Below are 17,721 nucleotides of genomic sequence, written 5' to 3'. Positions count from 1 at the left end.
AAGAAGGTCAGAATATACTGGGCACTCAGTGAGCAATCGATCACATCACCCATTCATTTATTTATCTATTGATTTATTTGTTATCATCAGCCTAGGAGACACTGTTCTCCTTCCAGACACGCAAGCAAGGACGGTGTGTTTCGCTCTGTGCTCTGGGCCGTCCCCATCGACCCTGTGAGCGTGGGACCAGTACCCCCGAGAGGGTTATCCTGCCTTCACGCAAAGAGCCGTCGACACTACAGATAGAAAGCCGTGAGGAGCACAGTCGGTGTCCTCCTCACAGACACAGAAGGGTCCTGCCACTTCTGCTGTCACCTGCATCAGGATTTCCTTACCATTTTCTTTTCAGTGATTTTCTGAAATACGTTATACCAAAAGAAACCTCTCGAACGCTACTGAAGGAGAGAGTCAGAAGGTAGCCACAAAATCATAAATACATTCCTACTGTGTCACCTTGGTCGCCCCCAGGATTGAGCTGGACATGGTAGAGACGGGCCGAGGACACAGCTCTGGGCCAAAGGGGAGCTTGCTCACTGACTCCCTCTTTCAGCTGCGAAGCGACAAAAACACAGAAGCAGGGCACCACTCCCCAGCCCTGTGTGCCTGCCTCAGTAGCCTCCCTGTACTGTAGGGACTTTGGACTTTGGGAAGCGGGCTCCTGACTGCTGTCTCCCTTCCCGGTTGGTGTGACAACTCAAAGAGCAAAAGTGACTAACAAGGCTTGGCATGGACTCCATGGTGAGTAACTGTCAGGACTACTCAAAGGGAACTCTATCCACTTGTCTCGCTTTGTTATTTACCGCCAGGTCTGCCTATCACCTACAATGATGCCGCCCCTGGGGAAGCATCCCATGATGAGGGAACCTCCACCCTGGCGTGGGGGTGGACCGGCTACAGTGAGGAGCGCCCCTGGAAAGTTTAGGCAAAGAAGCCCCCGGACAAATGAGCCAGGATCCCTCCAGGAAAGGAAAACACAAGTGACGCCTCGCGGCTGAAGGCAATGTTCACCGCGCTGCGGTTACAGGAGGCGGTACCGGAAAAACGCTTCCAAAGGACCGTGGTGGGGACCGGGGCTGGCAACGCCCGGGGACGCATGGGGTCGGCCAAACGGTGGTGAGGGTCACATCCGCCTGCGCTCTCTGACACCGCTCCCCGGCTCCAGCCAAGCCAGGGACACGAGCGGGAGGCGGGGGCTGTTCTCAGGCTGCAGGAAACGGCGACCCGGAGGCCGGCGGCGCGGGGCCTGGGGCCTGGGGCGGGGAAGACCGGCGGACGCGGGAGCCGGATTCCTGCACAAGCCGCCAACACGGTGGCTGCTCCCGTCGGGCACATTGGGAAGGGGCGGCCAGGGGGCTGGGACACCGCTTACCGCACGGCACCCGGTTCCTCCGCTCCAGCCGGCACCGACGTGGAATCGTGCGCTCGGCCCCGCCTGTTGCTCACAGCCCGGCCCAGGGCGCTGCGGGCGGCACGGGCGGCGCGGGCGCAAGTCGGGGGCGGGGCCTCTGCGCCCGGGCCGCCTCCTCGGCCTATAACTGAGCCCCCGGGCTCCTCGCTCCCACACGGCCCCCACCGGACCCGTGAAGCGGCTTCGCCCCTTGCTTTGGACCTCGGGCCTCACTCCTCCTCCAGATGGACCCCAAGTGCTCCTGCCCCACTGGTAAGGGAGCCCTGCCTTTGAGCCTTAGGATGCCCCCTTCCCAGGCACAGGACGAGAAGGGAGGGCTTTGAGTTTGAGCTCAGGAGGACTCCTGTCACGGGTCCAGGGCTTTCTTGGTAGCCAGGCTCCTGAGGGCACGTCAGTCTCCCTTTGCCTCTCCGTTGACACTGAGGGCACGGAGGCTCCAGGCTGTCCTTCTTGAGGTCACCCGGCAGGTCAGGGGATTGCTAGACCGGGACCCAGCGTTTGGAGGCGGTCTCGGACCTGCCACGATTTGATGGGAGGAGGGGACGCTGCCTCTTTAGGGTTCAGGCCATGGGCCCCGGCCCCCGGCCCCAGTCGGCCTGGGCTGCGTCTGGAGCCCGGGACCTTCCCTGTGGAGTCCCATCAGGAGGGGACTTACTCTCCTTGGACCAGAAGAGAGGAGCTGGGGCTTCTCTATCCGCCCGAGTGGACACGAGCTCCCAGGGCTGGGTCCTGACAGAGGAGGAGGGCTCAGGGAGGCATTGCTGACCGTCTGCTGTGGCTCCTGCATCCCCGTCCCTGCTCACTGCTGGCCTCCTTTCCCTTCCCGGCAGGCGGCTCCTGCGGCTGCGCTGGATCCTGCACCTGCACCTGCAAAGCCTGCAGATGCGCCTCCTGCAAGAAGAGTGAGTGTGCGGGGCCTTCTCTGGGAATGCGGGGTCTGGGCTGAGTGCGAGGAGGGGGCCCAGAGCTCAGCAGGCAGGCAGGAGCAGGACAGGGACCAGACTTCCCGGCACCCCCCTCACCAGGAAGGGATTCACAGTCAGAGCTGGAATCACCTTCGGCATGACCGAGACCCAGGCGCGCACTAGAGAACAGGGAGACTGAGGCCCAGACGGGTCACCGACAAACAACCTCAGACCTGTCACTAGAACTAGTCCTCCTGCCTCCTGAGTCCCGCTTCCGACTCCTCTCAGGGACTGAAGCACTTTAGGGACAGGAACCAGTGGCCGTGCGTGGCTTCTCGGACCTGGTGCAGCCCCTCCCTGTCGAAGCAGCCCAGAGCTTCCCTATCCCGAGCGGGAGCTGCTCTGTGCGGGCTTTGCCTCCACTTTGATCCTGAGGACTTGGCTCACATCACTGGTGGTGCTGGGGGCTGGCTTTCTCCTGTCCCCAGAGGCCCTGCTCACTGTCTCTCCAAGGCGCTGTGCCCTGTCCTGGGCACAGATGGGCCGGGCAACCTGAACCTAGTGTCTGAGAGCAATTACCTCAGGACAGAGGACACCATCGTAAACTCAGGGTCTGGGCCCGAGGGCGGCTGGGGCCAGGCCTGCTGCTGGGAAGGGTGGTTCCGGACAACGCGTGGTCCGACTGCACGCTGCCCTTGCCTCCCCAGGCTGCTGCTCCTGCTGCCCCGTGGGCTGCGCCAAGTGTGCCCAGGGCTGCGCCAAGTGTGCCCAGGGCTGCGTCTGCAAAGGGGCCTCGGACAAGTGCAGCTGCTGTGCCTGATGTCGCGGAGAGCCTGCCCCGGGTGTCCACAGAGCAACCAGGACAAACCTGCATTTTACCGTTTTTCATACAACCGGACCTGACGCTACATCCCTTTTTCTATGAAATCTGTGACTTGTAATAAAAGCTGTTGACTTTATTCTGGCTCTGTCTTCCTTGGTGTGTCTTGGACAAAGAGACTCCGTGCCCATCAGGGCTGGCGTGGGGAACTGGACTGGACGTGCAGAGACCTCGGCTCTGGACCAAAGAGTACCCCCACACACACCCCACACCCCCAAAACACACACACTGAGCGTCTTAGCCGCTTAGGTTAATTTGAGCTTCCGTTTCTCAGCTCCAAAGGATACCCTCGCCAGATGACATAGGGCATTGGACACACAGAGGACACACTCCCTCTATTCCCCTTAGGAGGACGGATTGCAGAGAAAGTTGCCCATTTCTCATTTTCCTTCTCTGGGGGCCCCTGCCAAACTCAGCGCTCGGTGATGAGAGCCTAGAAAAGTACCCAGAGGGGGTGGAATCCCACACCCCTCTCGTGTGACTTCTGCACGGGGCTTGCGTCTAAAACACCCTGGAAAGACCTCTTTGTATTTTCTGCCACAGTTTTCACCCTGGTCGGGAAAACGGATCGCGAAGAAAACACGTCAAAGGACACGATATGTGACACCCAGTTTTCCCTTCAACACGTAAAACCACCTTCACACGTGGAGGAGCAATTCTGGAAACTGGACGCTCTCATATGCTGCACGTACGTTGAAAGTGTGCCCGAGTCCTGGGAACACTTCACAGATGCCCCACTGTGTGGACCACACACGCCTGGAGCAGCTCTGCCCCCTGCCTCCCCACAGGGAACCTCAGTCTTGGCTTGCCCAGGGCTACGGACAGGACACTCGCCACCCGTGACAGCTCCCTGCAGGGGCTTGGCTCTGAATCTTCGCAAGTACCTCCCTAGGTCAGGCTGACATCTTCCCTTCCCTCAAAAACCAGCCCGTGGCTCCCTGACACCCCGAAAGAAAGTGATTTGGATTTGGTGGGAATTTCCCGGCTGTTTCCCTGAGACCTGGTTTCAGAAGAAGGACTTCACGTGTTCCTCTGCAGAGTGATGGTGGTGCTGCAGTGCGTGGCGGGGGTGGGGTGGGGGGGGGGCCTGGTGGGGTTTATTAGCAACAAGTGTGTGCTGAGGGAACGGGTAGTCTATTTCAGGTGTTGGGCCCCCTGGCGGTCTGGGGAGGGAACTCCTATTTGATGGGCACTCCGAGAGAAAGAGGAGACACGTGGCTCAGAAGTCAGGACCAAGATGGGCCACAGGTGCCCCGAGTGCACAGGGCATTTCGGGAGCCGGCCCGTGCTGCGTGCGTGGGCGTCGGCGTCAGGCACTCAGGTTCACAGCCACCGTGCCACTTCCTGACCTGGCAAGTCAATGAGGGGGAATAAGCGAGATAGTGGCCTGGCTCCCAGCTCGGGCTTCCCGCAAGGTGTCCCGTACGATCGCTCTCTCCACACTGACATCTGTGCACAGAGAATCCTTGAGCTCCCGACAAGCTCCTGGAGAAAGGCTCCCTGGTTTGCAAGCAAGCTCATGGTGAGGGCAGAGATGGATAGGAACCTTGCTTATCCAGGGCCAGAGGGCGTGGGGATGTCCTCCAACAAGCCCCGTGGAACGAGTCACCGCCACAGCGTTTGGACAGACTCGGTGAACCTGCATGGTCTGGAGTGATGGTGCCAGTTCCAGAGAGGTTAAGCAACTTACCCAAGGGCACACAGCCTATACTCAGAGGACTAAACCTACACTGCAGCTGTCTCACCTCCCGGCCACACGGTGCCGGTTATGACATCACTGGAGGCTGAGTCCGGCCTCTCCTTTTTCAGGGCTGCAGGGTCTTCGGAGACAGTCCAGCTGTGCTCCTGGCTGCAGAGGTGGGAGGCCGAAGCCCAGAGAGGTCACAGAGCTGTGCGGAGGGTTCTGGCTGCCGGCTCAGGGCTCTCCCACTGCTGCCTCTGTGCCAGGTGTTCAGTGTTCTCACCCTTCGTGGGATGACATGGTGTCCGGTTGGGCGCGGGGCTGCAGTCAGCCTGCAGGAGGGCCAGTCCCATCTGTGCCACGTACAGCCATGGGACATAACCTCTCTGTGGCTCCGTCTGCTCTGCTCTAAAGGGAAAATAATAGTGTCTGGCTCTCGGGATTAAAGAACTGAATACATGCCAAGAAGGTCAGAATATACTGGGCACTCAGTGAGCAATCGATCACATCACCCATTCATTTATTTATCTATTGATTTATTTGTTATCATCAGCCTAGGAGACACTGTTCTCCTTCCAGACACGCAAGCAAGGACGGTGTGTTTCGCTCTGTGCTCTGGGCCGTCCCCATCGACCCTGTGAGCGTGGGACCAGTACCCCCGAGAGGGTTATCCTGCCTTCACGCAAAGAGCCGTCGACACTACAGATAGAAAGCCGTGAGGAGCACAGTCGGTGTCCTCCTCACAGACACAGAAGGGTCCTGCCACTTCTGCTGTCACCTGCATCAGGATTTCCTTACCATTTTCTTTTCAGTGATTTTCTGAAATACGTTATACCAAAAGAAACCTCTCGAACGCTACTGAAGGAGAGAGTCAGAAGGTAGCCACAAAATCATAAATACATTCCTACTGTGTCACCTTGGTCGCCCCCAGGATTGAGCTGGACATGGTAGAGACGGGCCGAGGACACAGCTCTGGGCCAAAGGGGAGCTTGCTCACTGACACCCTCTTTCAGCTGCGAAGCGACAAAAACACAGAAGCAGGGCACCACTCCCCAGCCCTGTGTGCCTGCCTCAGTAGCCTCCCTGTACTGTAGGGACTTTGGACTTTGGGAAGCGGGCTCCTGACTGCTGTCTCCCTTCCCGGTTGGTGTGACAACTCAAAGAGCAAAAGTGACTAACAAGGCTTGGCATGGACTCCATGGTGAGTAACTGTCAGGACTACTCAAAGGGAACTCTATCCACTTGTCTCGCTTTGTTATTTACCGCCAGGTCTGCCTATCACCTACAATGATGCCGCCCCTGGGGAAGCATCCCATGATGAGGGAACCTCCACCCTGGCGTGGGGGTGGACCGGCTACAGTGAGGAGCGCCCCTGGAAAGTTTAGGCAAAGAAGCCCCCGGACAAATGAGCCAGGATCCCTCCAGGAAAGGAAAACACAAGTGACGCCTCGCGGCTGAAGGCAATGTTCACCGCGCTGCGGTTACAGGAGGCGGTACCGGAAAAACGCTTCCAAAGGACCGTGGTGGGGACCGGGGCTGGCAACGCCCGGGGACGCATGGGGTCGGCCAAACGGTGGTGAGGGTCACATCCGCCTGCGCTCTCTGACACCGCTCCCCGGCTCCAGCCAAGCCAGGGACACGAGCGGGAGGCGGGGGCTGTTCTCAGGCTGCAGGAAACGGCGACCCGGAGGCCGGCGGCGCGGGGCCTGGGGCTTGGGGCGGGGAAGACCGGCGGACGCGGGAGCCGGATTCCTGCACAAGCCGCCAACACGGTGGCTGCTCCCGTCGGGCACATTGGGAAGGGGCGGCCAGGGGGCTGGGACACCGCTTACCGCACGGCACCCGGTTCCTCCGCTCCAGCCGGCACCGACGTGGAATCGTGCGCTCGGCCCCGCCTGTTGCTCACAGCCCGGCCCAGGGCGCTGCGGGCGGCACGGGCGGCGCGGGCGGCGCGGGCGCGGAGCCGCGGGGCGGGTGCAAGGCGGGGGCGGGGCCTCTGCGCCCGGGCCGCCTCCTCGGCCTATAACTGAGCCCCCGGGCTCCTCGCTCCCACACGGCCCCCACCGGACCCGTGAAGCGGCTTCGCCCCTTGCTTTGGACCTCGGGCCTCACTCCTCCTCCAGATGGACCCCAAGTGCTCCTGCCCCACTGGTAAGGGAGCCCTGCCTTTGAGCCTTAGGATGCCCCCTTCCCAGGCACAGGACGAGAAGGGAGGGCTTTGAGTTTGAGCTCAGGAGGACTCCTGTCACGGGTCCAGGGCTTTCTTGGTAGCCAGGCTCCTGAGGGCACGTCAGTCTCCCTTTGCCTCTCCGTTGACACTGAGGGCACGGAGGCTCCAGGCTGTCCTTCTTGAGGTCACCCGGCAGGTCAGGGGATTGCTAGACCGGGACCCAGCGTTTGGAGGCGGTCTCGGACCTGCCACGATTTGATGGGAGGAGGGGACGCTGCCTCTTTAGGGTTCAGGCCATGGGCCCCGGCCCCCGGCCCCAGTCGGCCTGGGCTGCGTCTGGAGCCCGGGACCTTCCCTGTGGAGTCCCATCAGGAGGGGACTTACTCTCCTTGGACCAGAAGAGAGGAGCTGGGGCTTCTCTATCCGCCCGAGTGGACACGAGCTCCCAGGGCTGGGTCCTGACAGAGGAGGAGGGCTCAGGGAGGCATTGCTGACCGTCTGCTGTGGCTCCTGCATCCCCGTCCCTGCTCACTGCTGGCCTCCTTTCCCTTCCCGGCAGGCGGCTCCTGCGGCTGCGCTGGATCCTGCACCTGCACCTGCAAAGCCTGCAGATGCGCCTCCTGCAAGAAGAGTGAGTGTGCGGGGCCTTCTCTGGGAATGCGGGGTCTGGGCTGAGTGCGAGGAGGGGGCCCAGAGCTCAGCAGGCAGGCAGGAGCAGGACAGTGACCAGACTTCCCGGCACCCTCCTCACCAGGAAGGGATTCACAGTCAGAGCTGGAATCACCTTCGGCATGACCGAGACCCAGGCGCGCACTAGAGAACAGGGAGACTGAGGCCCAGACGGGTCACCGACAAACAACCTCAGACCTGTCACTAGAACTAGTCCTCCTGCCTCCTGAGTCCCGCTTCCGACTCCTCTCAGGGACTGAAGCACTTTAGGGACAGGAACCAGTGGCCGTGCGTGGCTTCTCGGACCTGGTGCAGCCCCTCCCTGTCGAAGCAGCCCAGAGCTTCCCTATCCCGAGCGGGAGCTGCTCTGTGCGGGCTTTGCCTCCACTTTGATCCTGAGGACTTGGCTCACATCACTGGTGGTGCTGGGGGCTGGCTTTCTCCTGTCCCCAGAGGCCCTGCTCACTGTCTCTCCAAGGCGCTGTGCCCTGTCCTGGGCACAGATGGGCCGGGCAACCTGAACCTAGTGTCTGAGAGCAATTACCTCAGGACAGAGGACACCATCGTAAACTCAGGGTCTGGGCCCGAGGGCGGCTGGGGCCAGGCCTGCTGCTGGGAAGGGTGGTTCCGGACAACGCGTGGTCCGACTGCACGCTGCCCTTGCCTCCCCAGGCTGCTGCTCCTGCTGCCCCGTGGGCTGCGCCAAGTGTGCCCAGGGCTGCGCCAAGTGTGCCCAGGGCTGCGTCTGCAAAGGGGCCTCGGACAAGTGCAGCTGCTGTGCCTGATGTCGCGGAGAGCCTGCCCCGGGTGTCCACAGAGCAACCAGGACAAACCTGCATTTTACCGTTTTTCATACAACCGGACCTGACGCTACATCCCTTTTTCTATGAAATCTGTGACTTGTAATAAAAGCTGTTGACTTTATTCTGGCTCTGTCTTCCTTGGTGTGTCTTGGACAAAGAGACTCCGTGCCCATCAGGGCTGGCGTGGGGAACTGGACTGGACGTGCAGAGACCTCGGCTCTGGACCAAAGAGTACCCCCACACACACCCCACACCCCCAAAACACACACACTGAGCGTCTTAGCCGCTTAGGTTAATTTGAGCTTCCGTTTCTCAGCTCCAAAGGATACCCTCGCCAGATGACATAGGGCATTGGACACACAGAGGACACACTCCCTCTATTCCCCTTAGGAGGACGGATTGCAGAGAAAGTTGCCCATTTCTCATTTTCCTTCTCTGGGGGCCCCTGCCAAACTCAGCGCTCGGTGATGAGAGCCTAGAAAAGTACCCAGAGGGGGTGGAATCCCACACCCCTCTCGTGTGACTTCTGCACGGGGCTTGCGTCTAAAACACCCTGGAAAGACCTCTTTGTATTTTCTGCCACAGTTTTCACCCTGGTCGGGAAAACGGATCGCGAAGAAAACACGTCAAAGGACACGATATGTGACACCCAGTTTTCCCTTCAACACGTAAAACCACCTTCACACGTGGAGGAGCAATTCTGGAAACTGGACGCTCTCATATGCTGCACGTACGTTGAAAGTGTGCCCGAGTCCTGGGAACACTTCACAGATGCCCCACTGTGTGGACCACACACGCCTGGAGCAGCTCTGCCCCCTGCCTCCCCACAGGGAACCTCAGTCTTGGCTTGCCCAGGGCTACGGACAGGACACTCGCCACCCGTGACAGCTCCCTGCAGGGGCTTGGCTCTGAATCTTCGCAAGTACCTCCCTAGGTCAGGCTGACATCTTCCCTTCCCTCAAAAACCAGCCCGTGGCTCCCTGACACCCCGAAAGAAAGTGATTTGGATTTGGTGGGAATTTCCCGGCTGTTTCCCTGAGACCTGGTTTCAGAAGAAGGACTTCACGTGTTCCTCTGCAGAGTGATGGTGGTGCTGCAGTGCGTGGCGGGGGGGGGGGGGGGGGAGGCCTGGTGGGGTTTATTAGCAACAAGTGTGTGCTGAGGGAACGGGTAGTCTATTTCAGGTGTTGGGCCCCCTGGCGGTCTGGGGAGGGAACTCCTATTTGATGGGCACTCCGAGAGAAAGAGGAGACACGTGGCTCAGAAGTCAGGACCAAGATGGGCCACAGGTGCCCCGAGTGCACAGGGCATTTCGGGAGCCGGCCCGTGCTGCGTGCGTGGGCGTCGGCGTCAGGCACTCAGGTTCACAGCCACCGTGCCACTTCCTGACCTGGCAAGTCAATGAGGGGGAATAAGCGAGATAGTGGCCTGGCTCCCAGCTCGGGCTTCCCGCAAGGTGTCCCGTACGATCGCTCTCTCCACACTGACATCTGTGCACAGAGAATCCTTGAGCTCCCGACAAGCTCCTGGAGAAAGGCTCCCTGGTTTGCAAGCAAGCTCATGGTGAGGGCAGAGATGGATAGGAACCTTGCTTATCCAGGGCCAGAGGGCGTGGGGATGTCCTCCAACAAGCCCCGTGGAACGAGTCACCGCCACAGCGTTTGGACAGACTCGGTGAACCTGCATGGTCTGGAGTGATGGTGCCAGTTCCAGAGAGGTTAAGCAACTTACCCAAGGGCACACAGCCTATACTCAGAGGACTAAACCTACACTGCAGCTGTCTCACCTCCCGGCCACACGGTGCCGGTTATGACATCACTGGAGGCTGAGTCCGGCCTCTCCTTTTTCAGGGCTGCAGGGTCTTCGGAGACAGTCCAGCTGTGCTCCTGGCTGCAGAGGTGGGAGGCCGAAGCCCAGAGAGGTCACAGAGCTGTGCGGAGGGTTCTGGCTGCCGGCTCAGGGCTCTCCCACTGCTGCCTCTGTGCCAGGTGTTCAGTGTTCTCACCCTTCGTGGGATGACATGGTGTCCGGTTGGGCGCGGGGCTGCAGTCAGCCTGCAGGAGGGCCAGTCCCATCTGTGCCACGTACAGCCATGGGACATAACCTCTCTGTGGCTCCGTCTGCTCTGCTCTAAAGGGAAAATAATAGTGTCTGGCTCTCGGGATTAAAGAACTGAATACATGCCAAGAAGGTCAGAATATACTGGGCACTCAGTGAGCAATCGATCACATCACCCATTCATTTATTTATCTATTGATTTATTTGTTATCATCAGCCTAGGAGACACTGTTCTCCTTCCAGACACGCAAGCAAGGACGGTGTGTTTCGCTCTGTGCTCTGGGCCGTCCCCATCGACCCTGTGAGCGTGGGACCAGTACCCCCGAGAGGGTTATCCTGCCTTCACGCAAAGAGCCGTCGACACTACAGATAGAAAGCCGTGAGGAGCACAGTCGGTGTCCTCCTCACAGACACAGAAGGGTCCTGCCACTTCTGCTGTCACCTGCATCAGGATTTCCTTACCATTTTCTTTTCAGTGATTTTCTGAAATACGTTATACCAAAAGAAACCTCTCGAACGCTACTGAAGGAGAGAGTCAGAAGGTAGCCACAAAATCATAAATACATTCCTACTGTGTCACCTTGGTCGCCCCCAGGATTGAGCTGGACATGGTAGAGACGGGCCGAGGACACAGCTCTGGGCCAAAGGGGAGCTTGCTCACTGACACCCTCTTTCAGCTGCGAAGCGACAAAAACACAGAAGCAGGGCACCACTCCCCAGCCCTGTGTGCCTGCCTCAGTAGCCTCCCTGTACTGTAGGGACTTTGGACTTTGGGAAGCGGGCTCCTGACTGCTGTCTCCCTTCCCGGTTGGTGTGACAACTCAAAGAGCAAAAGTGACTAACAAGGCTTGGCATGGACTCCATGGTGAGTAACTGTCAGGACTACTCAAAGGGAACTCTATCCACTTGTCTCGCTTTGTTATTTACCGCCAGGTCTGCCTATCACCTACAATGATGCCGCCCCTGGGGAAGCATCCCATGATGAGGGAACCTCCACCCTGGCGTGGGGGTGGACCGGCTACAGTGAGGAGCGCCCCTGGAAAGTTTAGGCAAAGAAGCCCCCGGACAAATGAGCCAGGATCCCTCCAGGAAAGGAAAACACAAGTGACGCCTCGCGGCTGAAGGCAATGTTCACCGCGCTGCGGTTACAGGAGGCGGTACCGGAAAAACGCTTCCAAAGGACCGTGGTGGGGACCGGGGCTGGCAACGCCCGGGGACGCATGGGGTCGGCCAAACGGTGGTGAGGGTCACATCCGCCTGCGCTCTCTGACACCGCTCCCCGGCTCCAGCCAAGCCAGGGACACGAGCGGGAGGCGGGGGCTGTTCTCAGGCTGCAGGAAACGGCGACCCGGAGGCCGGCGGCGCGGGGCCTGGGGCTTGGGGCGGGGAAGACCGGCGGACGCGGGAGCCGGATTCCTGCACAAGCCGCCAACACGGTGGCTGCTCCCGTCGGGCACATTGGGAAGGGGCGGCCAGGGGGCTGGGACACCGCTTACCGCACGGCACCCGGTTCCTCCGCTCCAGCCGGCACCGACGTGGAATCGTGCGCTCGGCCCCGCCTGTTGCTCACAGCCCGGCCCAGGGCGCTGCGGGCGGCACGGGCGGCGCGGGCGGCGCGGGCGCGGAGCCGCGGGGCGGGTGCAAGGCGGGGGCGGGGCCTCTGCGCCCGGGCCGCCTCCTCGGCCTATAACTGAGCCCCCGGGCTCCTCGCTCCCACACGGCCCCCACCGGACCCGTGAAGCGGCTTCGCCCCTTGCTTTGGACCTCGGGCCTCACTCCTCCTCCAGATGGACCCCAAGTGCTCCTGCCCCACTGGTAAGGGAGCCCTGCCTTTGAGCCTTAGGATGCCCCCTTCCCAGGCACAGGACGAGAAGGGAGGGCTTTGAGTTTGAGCTCAGGAGGACTCCTGTCACGGGTCCAGGGCTTTCTTGGTAGCCAGGCTCCTGAGGGCACGTCAGTCTCCCTTTGCCTCTCCGTTGACACTGAGGGCACGGAGGCTCCAGGCTGTCCTTCTTGAGGTCACCCGGCAGGTCAGGGGATTGCTAGACCGGGACCCAGCGTTTGGAGGCGGTCTCGGACCTGCCACGATTTGATGGGAGGAGGGGACGCTGCCTCTTTAGGGTTCAGGCCATGGGCCCCGGCCCCCGGCCCCAGTCGGCCTGGGCTGCGTCTGGAGCCCGGGACCTTCCCTGTGGAGTCCCATCAGGAGGGGACTTACTCTCCTTGGACCAGAAGAGAGGAGCTGGGGCTTCTCTATCCGCCCGAGTGGACACGAGCTCCCAGGGCTGGGTCCTGACAGAGGAGGAGGGCTCAGGGAGGCATTGCTGACCGTCTGCTGTGGCTCCTGCATCCCCGTCCCTGCTCACTGCTGGCCTCCTTTCCCTTCCCGGCAGGCGGCTCCTGCGGCTGCGCTGGATCCTGCACCTGCACCTGCAAAGCCTGCAGATGCGCCTCCTGCAAGAAGAGTGAGTGTGCGGGGCCTTCTCTGGGAATGCGGGGTCTGGGCTGAGTGCGAGGAGGGGGCCCAGAGCTCAGCAGGCAGGCAGGAGCAGGACAGTGACCAGACTTCCCGGCACCCTCCTCACCAGGAAGGGATTCACAGTCAGAGCTGGAATCACCTTCGGCATGACCGAGACCCAGGCGCGCACTAGAGAACAGGGAGACTGAGGCCCAGACGGGTCACCGACAAACAACCTCAGACCTGTCACTAGAACTAGTCCTCCTGCCTCCTGAGTCCCGCTTCCGACTCCTCTCAGGGACTGAAGCACTTTAGGGACAGGAACCAGTGGCCGTGCGTGGCTTCTCGGACCTGGTGCAGCCCCTCCCTGTCGAAGCAGCCCAGAGCTTCCCTATCCCGAGCGGGAGCTGCTCTGTGCGGGCTTTGCCTCCACTTTGATCCTGAGGACTTGGCTCACATCACTGGTGGTGCTGGGGGCTGGCTTTCTCCTGTCCCCAGAGGCCCTGCTCACTGTCTCTCCAAGGCGCTGTGCCCTGTCCTGGGCACAGATGGGCCGGGCAACCTGAACCTAGTGTCTGAGAGCAATTACCTCAGGACAGAGGACACCATCGTAAACTCAGGGTCTGGGCCCGAGGGCGGCTGGGGCCAGGCCTGCTGCTGGGAAGGGTGGTTCCGGACAACGCGTGGTCCGACTGCACGCTGCCCTTGCCTCCCCAGGCTGCTGCTCCTGCTGCCCCGTGGGCTGCGCCAAGTGTGCCCAGGGCTGCGCCAAGTGTGCCCAGGGCTGCGTCTGCAAAGGGGCCTCGGACAAGTGCAGCTGCTGTGCCTGATGTCGCGGAGAGCCTGCCCCGGGTGTCCACAGAGCAACCAGGACAAACCTGCATTTTACCGTTTTTCATACAACCGGACCTGACGCTACATCCCTTTTTCTATGAAATCTGTGACTTGTAATAAAAGCTGTTGACTTTATTCTGGCTCTGTCTTCCTTGGTGTGTCTTGGACAAAGAGACTCCGTGCCCATCAGGGCTGGCGTGGGGAACTGGACTGGACGTGCAGAGACCTCGGCTCTGGACCAAAGAGTACCCCCACACACACCCCACACCCCCAAAACACACACACTGAGCGTCTTAGCCGCTTAGGTTAATTTGAGCTTCCGTTTCTCAGCTCCAAAGGATACCCTCGCCAGATGACATAGGGCATTGGACACACAGAGGACACACTCCCTCTATTCCCCTTAGGAGGACGGATTGCAGAGAAAGTTGCCCATTTCTCATTTTCCTTCTCTGGGGGCCCCTGCCAAACTCAGCGCTCGGTGATGAGAGCCTAGAAAAGTACCCAGAGGGGGTGGAATCCCACACCCCTCTCGTGTGACTTCTGCACGGGGCTTGCGTCTAAAACACCCTGGAAAGACCTCTTTGTATTTTCTGCCACAGTTTTCACCCTGGTCGGGAAAACGGATCGCGAAGAAAACACGTCAAAGGACACGATATGTGACACCCAGTTTTCCCTTCAACACGTAAAACCACCTTCACACGTGGAGGAGCAATTCTGGAAACTGGACGCTCTCATATGCTGCACGTACGTTGAAAGTGTGCCCGAGTCCTGGGAACACTTCACAGATGCCCCACTGTGTGGACCACACACGCCTGGAGCAGCTCTGCCCCCTGCCTCCCCACAGGGAACCTCAGTCTTGGCTTGCCCAGGGCTACGGACAGGACACTCGCCACCCGTGACAGCTCCCTGCAGGGGCTTGGCTCTGAATCTTCGCAAGTACCTCCCTAGGTCAGGCTGACATCTTCCCTTCCCTCAAAAACCAGCCCGTGGCTCCCTGACACCCCGAAAGAAAGTGATTTGGATTTGGTGGGAATTTCCCGGCTGTTTCCCTGAGACCTGGTTTCAGAAGAAGGACTTCACGTGTTCCTCTGCAGAGTGATGGTGGTGCTGCAGTGCGTGGCGGGGGGGTGGGGGGGGCCTGGTGGGGTTTATTAGCAACAAGTGTGTGCTGAGGGAACGGGTAGTCTATTTCAGGTGTTGGGCCCCCTGGCGGTCTGGGGAGGGAACTCCTATTTGATGGGCACTCCGAGAGAAAGAGGAGACACGTGGCTCAGAAGTCAGGACCAAGATGGGCCACAGGTGCCCCGAGTGCACAGGGCATTTCGGGAGCCGGCCCGTGCTGCGTGCGTGGGCGTCGGCGTCAGGCACTCAGGTTCACAGCCACCGTGCCACTTCCTGACCTGGCAAGTCAATGAGGGGGAATAAGCGAGATAGTGGCCTGGCTCCCAGCTCGGGCTTCCCGCAAGGTGTCCCGTACGATCGCTCTCTCCACACTGACATCTGTGCACAGAGAATCCTTGAGCTCCCGACAAGCTCCTGGAGAAAGGCTCCCTGGTTTGCAAGCAAGCTCATGGTGAGGGCAGAGATGGATAGGAACCTTGCTTATCCAGGGCCAGAGGGCGTGGGGATGTCCTCCAACAAGCCCCGTGGAACGAGTCACCGCCACAGCGTTTGGACAGACTCGGTGAACCTGCATGGTCTGGAGTGATGGTGCCAGTTCCAGAGAGGTTAAGCAACTTACCCAAGGGCACACAGCCTATACTCAGAGGACTAAACCTACACTGCAGCTGTCTCACCTCCCGGCCACACGGTGCCGGTTATGACATCACTGGAGGCTGAGTCCGGCCTCTCCTTTTTCAGGGCTGCAGGGTCTTCGGAGACAGTCCAGCTGTGCTCCTGGCTGCAGAGGTGGGAGGCCGAAGCCCAGAGAGGTCACAGAGCTGTGCGGAGGGTTCTGGCTGCCGGCTCAGGGCTCTCCCACTGCTGCCTCTGTGCCAGGTGTTCAGTGTTCTCACCCTTCGTGGGATGACATGGTGTCCGGTTGGGCGCGGGGCTGCAGTCAGCCTGCAGGAGGGCCAGTCCCATCTGTGCCACGTACAGCCATGGGACATAACCTCTCTGTGGCTCCGTCTGCTCTGCTCTAAAGGGAAAATAATAGTGTCTGGCTCTCGGGATTAAAGAACTGAATACATGCCAAGAAGGTCAGAATATACTGGGCACTCAGTGAGCAATCGATCACATCACCCATTCATTTATTTATCTATTGATTTATTTGTTATCATCAGCCTAGGAGACACTGTTCTCCTTCCAGACACGCAAGCAAGGACGGTGTGTTTCGCTCTGTGCTCTGGGCCGTCCCCATCGACCCTGTGAGCGTGGGACCAGTACCCCCGAGAGGGTTATCCTGCCTTCACGCAAAGAGCCGTCGACACTACAGATAGAAAGCCGTGAGGAGCACAGTCGGTGTCCTCCTCACAGACACAGAAGGGTCCTGCCACTTCTGCTGTCACCTGCATCAGGATTTCCTTACCATTTTCTTTTCAGTGATTTTCTGAAATACGTTATACCAAAAGAAACCTCTCGAACGCTACTGAAGGAGAGAGTCAGAAGGTAGCCACAAAATCATAAATACATTCCTACTGTGTCACCTTGGTCGCCCCCAGGATTGAGCTGGACATGGTAGAGACGGGCCGAGGACACAGCTCTGGGCCAAAGGGGAGCTTGCTCACTGACACCCTCTTTCAGCTGCGAAGCGACAAAAACACAGAAGCAGGGCACCACTCCCCAGCCCTGTGTGCCTGCCTCAGTAGCCTCCCTGTACTGTAGGGACTTTGGACTTTGGGAAGCGGGCTCCTGACTGCTGTCTCCCTTCCCGGTTGGTGTGACAACTCAAAGAGCAAAAGTGACTAACAAGGCTTGGCATGGACTCCATGGTGAGTAACTGTCAGGACTACTCAAAGGGAACTCTATCCACTTGTCTCGCTTTGTTATTTACCGCCAGGTCTGCCTATCACCTACAATGATGCCGCCCCTGGGGAAGCATCCCATGATGAGGGAACCTCCACCCTGGCGTGGGGGTGGACCGGCTACAGTGAGGAGCGCCCCTGGAAAGTTTAGGCAAAGAAGCCCCCGGACAAATGAGCCAGGATCCCTCCAGGAAAGGAAAACACAAGTGACGCCTCGCGGCTGAAGGCAATGTTCACCGCGCTGCGGTTACAGGAGGCGGTACCGGAAAAACGCTTCCAAAGGACCGTGGTGGGGACCGGGGCTGGCAACGCCCGGGGACGCATGGGGTCGGCCAAACGGTGGTGAGGGTCACATCCGCCTGCGCTCTCTGACACCGCTCCCCGGCTCCAGCCAAGCCAGGGACACGAGCGGGAGGCGGGGGCTGTTCTCAGGCTGCAGGAAACGGCGACCCGGAGGCCGGCGGCGCGGGGCCTGGGGCTTGGGGCGGGGAAGACCGGCGGACGCGGGAGCCGGATTCCTGCACAAGCCGCCAACACGGTGGCTGCTCCCGTCGGGCACATTGGGAAGGGGCGGCCAGGGGGCTGGGACACCGCTTACCGCACGGCACCCGGTTCCTCCGCTCCAGCCGGCACCGACGTGGAATCGTGCGCTCGGCCCCGCCTGTTGCTCACAGCCCGGCCCAGGGCGCTGCGGGCGGCACGGGCGGCGCGGGCGGCGCGGGCGCGGAGCCGCGGGGCGGGTGCAAGGCGGGGGCGGGGCCTCTGCGCCCGGGCCGCCTCCTCGGCCTATAACTGAGCCCCCGGGCTCCTCGCTCCCACACGGCCCCCACCGGACCCGTGAAGCGGCTTCGCCCCTTGCTTTGGACCTCGGGCCTCACTCCTCCTCCAG

The 17,721-nt window shown here is 60.3% G+C and overlaps 3 protein-coding genes across 3 annotated transcripts; all 3 read left to right on the top strand.

Moving 5' to 3' along the window:
- Positions 1–1,632: 1,632 nt before the first annotated feature.
- On the top strand, positions 1,633–3,133 carry LOC132594029 (metallothionein-1E-like). The gene is made up of 3 exons (XM_060289561.1): positions 1,633–1,660; positions 2,239–2,310; positions 3,021–3,133. Exons 1-3 carry the CDS (start codon positions 1,633–1,635, stop codon positions 3,131–3,133), a joined length of 213 nt encoding a protein of 70 aa, XP_060145544.1.
- Positions 3,134–6,997: 3,864 nt separating this feature from the next.
- LOC132593977 (metallothionein-1E-like) lies at positions 6,998–8,498 on the top strand. The gene is made up of 3 exons (XM_060289340.1): positions 6,998–7,025; positions 7,604–7,675; positions 8,386–8,498. The coding sequence occupies exons 1-3, from the start codon at positions 6,998–7,000 to the stop codon at positions 8,496–8,498; spliced, it is 213 nt and encodes a 70-aa protein (XP_060145323.1).
- A 3,863-nt stretch (positions 8,499–12,361) lies between these two features.
- Positions 12,362–13,862, top strand: LOC132593972 (metallothionein-1E-like). Its single transcript, XM_060289280.1, has 3 exons — positions 12,362–12,389; positions 12,968–13,039; positions 13,750–13,862. The coding sequence occupies exons 1-3, from the start codon at positions 12,362–12,364 to the stop codon at positions 13,860–13,862; spliced, it is 213 nt and encodes a 70-aa protein (XP_060145263.1).
- Positions 13,863–17,721: the final 3,859 nt, after the last annotated feature.

The sequence above is a fragment of the Globicephala melas genome, chromosome 19 (assembly GCF_963455315.2).
Source record: "Globicephala melas chromosome 19, mGloMel1.2, whole genome shotgun sequence".
NCBI lineage: Eukaryota > Metazoa > Chordata > Mammalia > Artiodactyla > Delphinidae > Globicephala > Globicephala melas.
Note: the sequence above shows the minus strand (reverse complement) of the source record. Positions and strands in the feature narration are given on the sequence as shown.

Coding starts and splice junctions, on each gene's coding strand:
- LOC132594029 (XM_060289561.1), top strand. CDS start 1,633: ATGGACCCCAAGTGCTCCTGCCCCACTG. Junction 1,661..2,238: donor CAAGTGCTCCTGCCCCACTG/GTAAGGGAGCCC, acceptor CCTTCCCGGCAG/GCGGCTCCTGCGGCTGCGCT. Junction 2,311..3,020: donor ATGCGCCTCCTGCAAGAAGA/GTGAGTGTGCGG, acceptor TTGCCTCCCCAG/GCTGCTGCTCCTGCTGCCCC.
- LOC132593977 (XM_060289340.1), top strand. CDS start 6,998: ATGGACCCCAAGTGCTCCTGCCCCACTG. Junction 7,026..7,603: donor CAAGTGCTCCTGCCCCACTG/GTAAGGGAGCCC, acceptor CCTTCCCGGCAG/GCGGCTCCTGCGGCTGCGCT. Junction 7,676..8,385: donor ATGCGCCTCCTGCAAGAAGA/GTGAGTGTGCGG, acceptor TTGCCTCCCCAG/GCTGCTGCTCCTGCTGCCCC.
- LOC132593972 (XM_060289280.1), top strand. CDS start 12,362: ATGGACCCCAAGTGCTCCTGCCCCACTG. Junction 12,390..12,967: donor CAAGTGCTCCTGCCCCACTG/GTAAGGGAGCCC, acceptor CCTTCCCGGCAG/GCGGCTCCTGCGGCTGCGCT. Junction 13,040..13,749: donor ATGCGCCTCCTGCAAGAAGA/GTGAGTGTGCGG, acceptor TTGCCTCCCCAG/GCTGCTGCTCCTGCTGCCCC.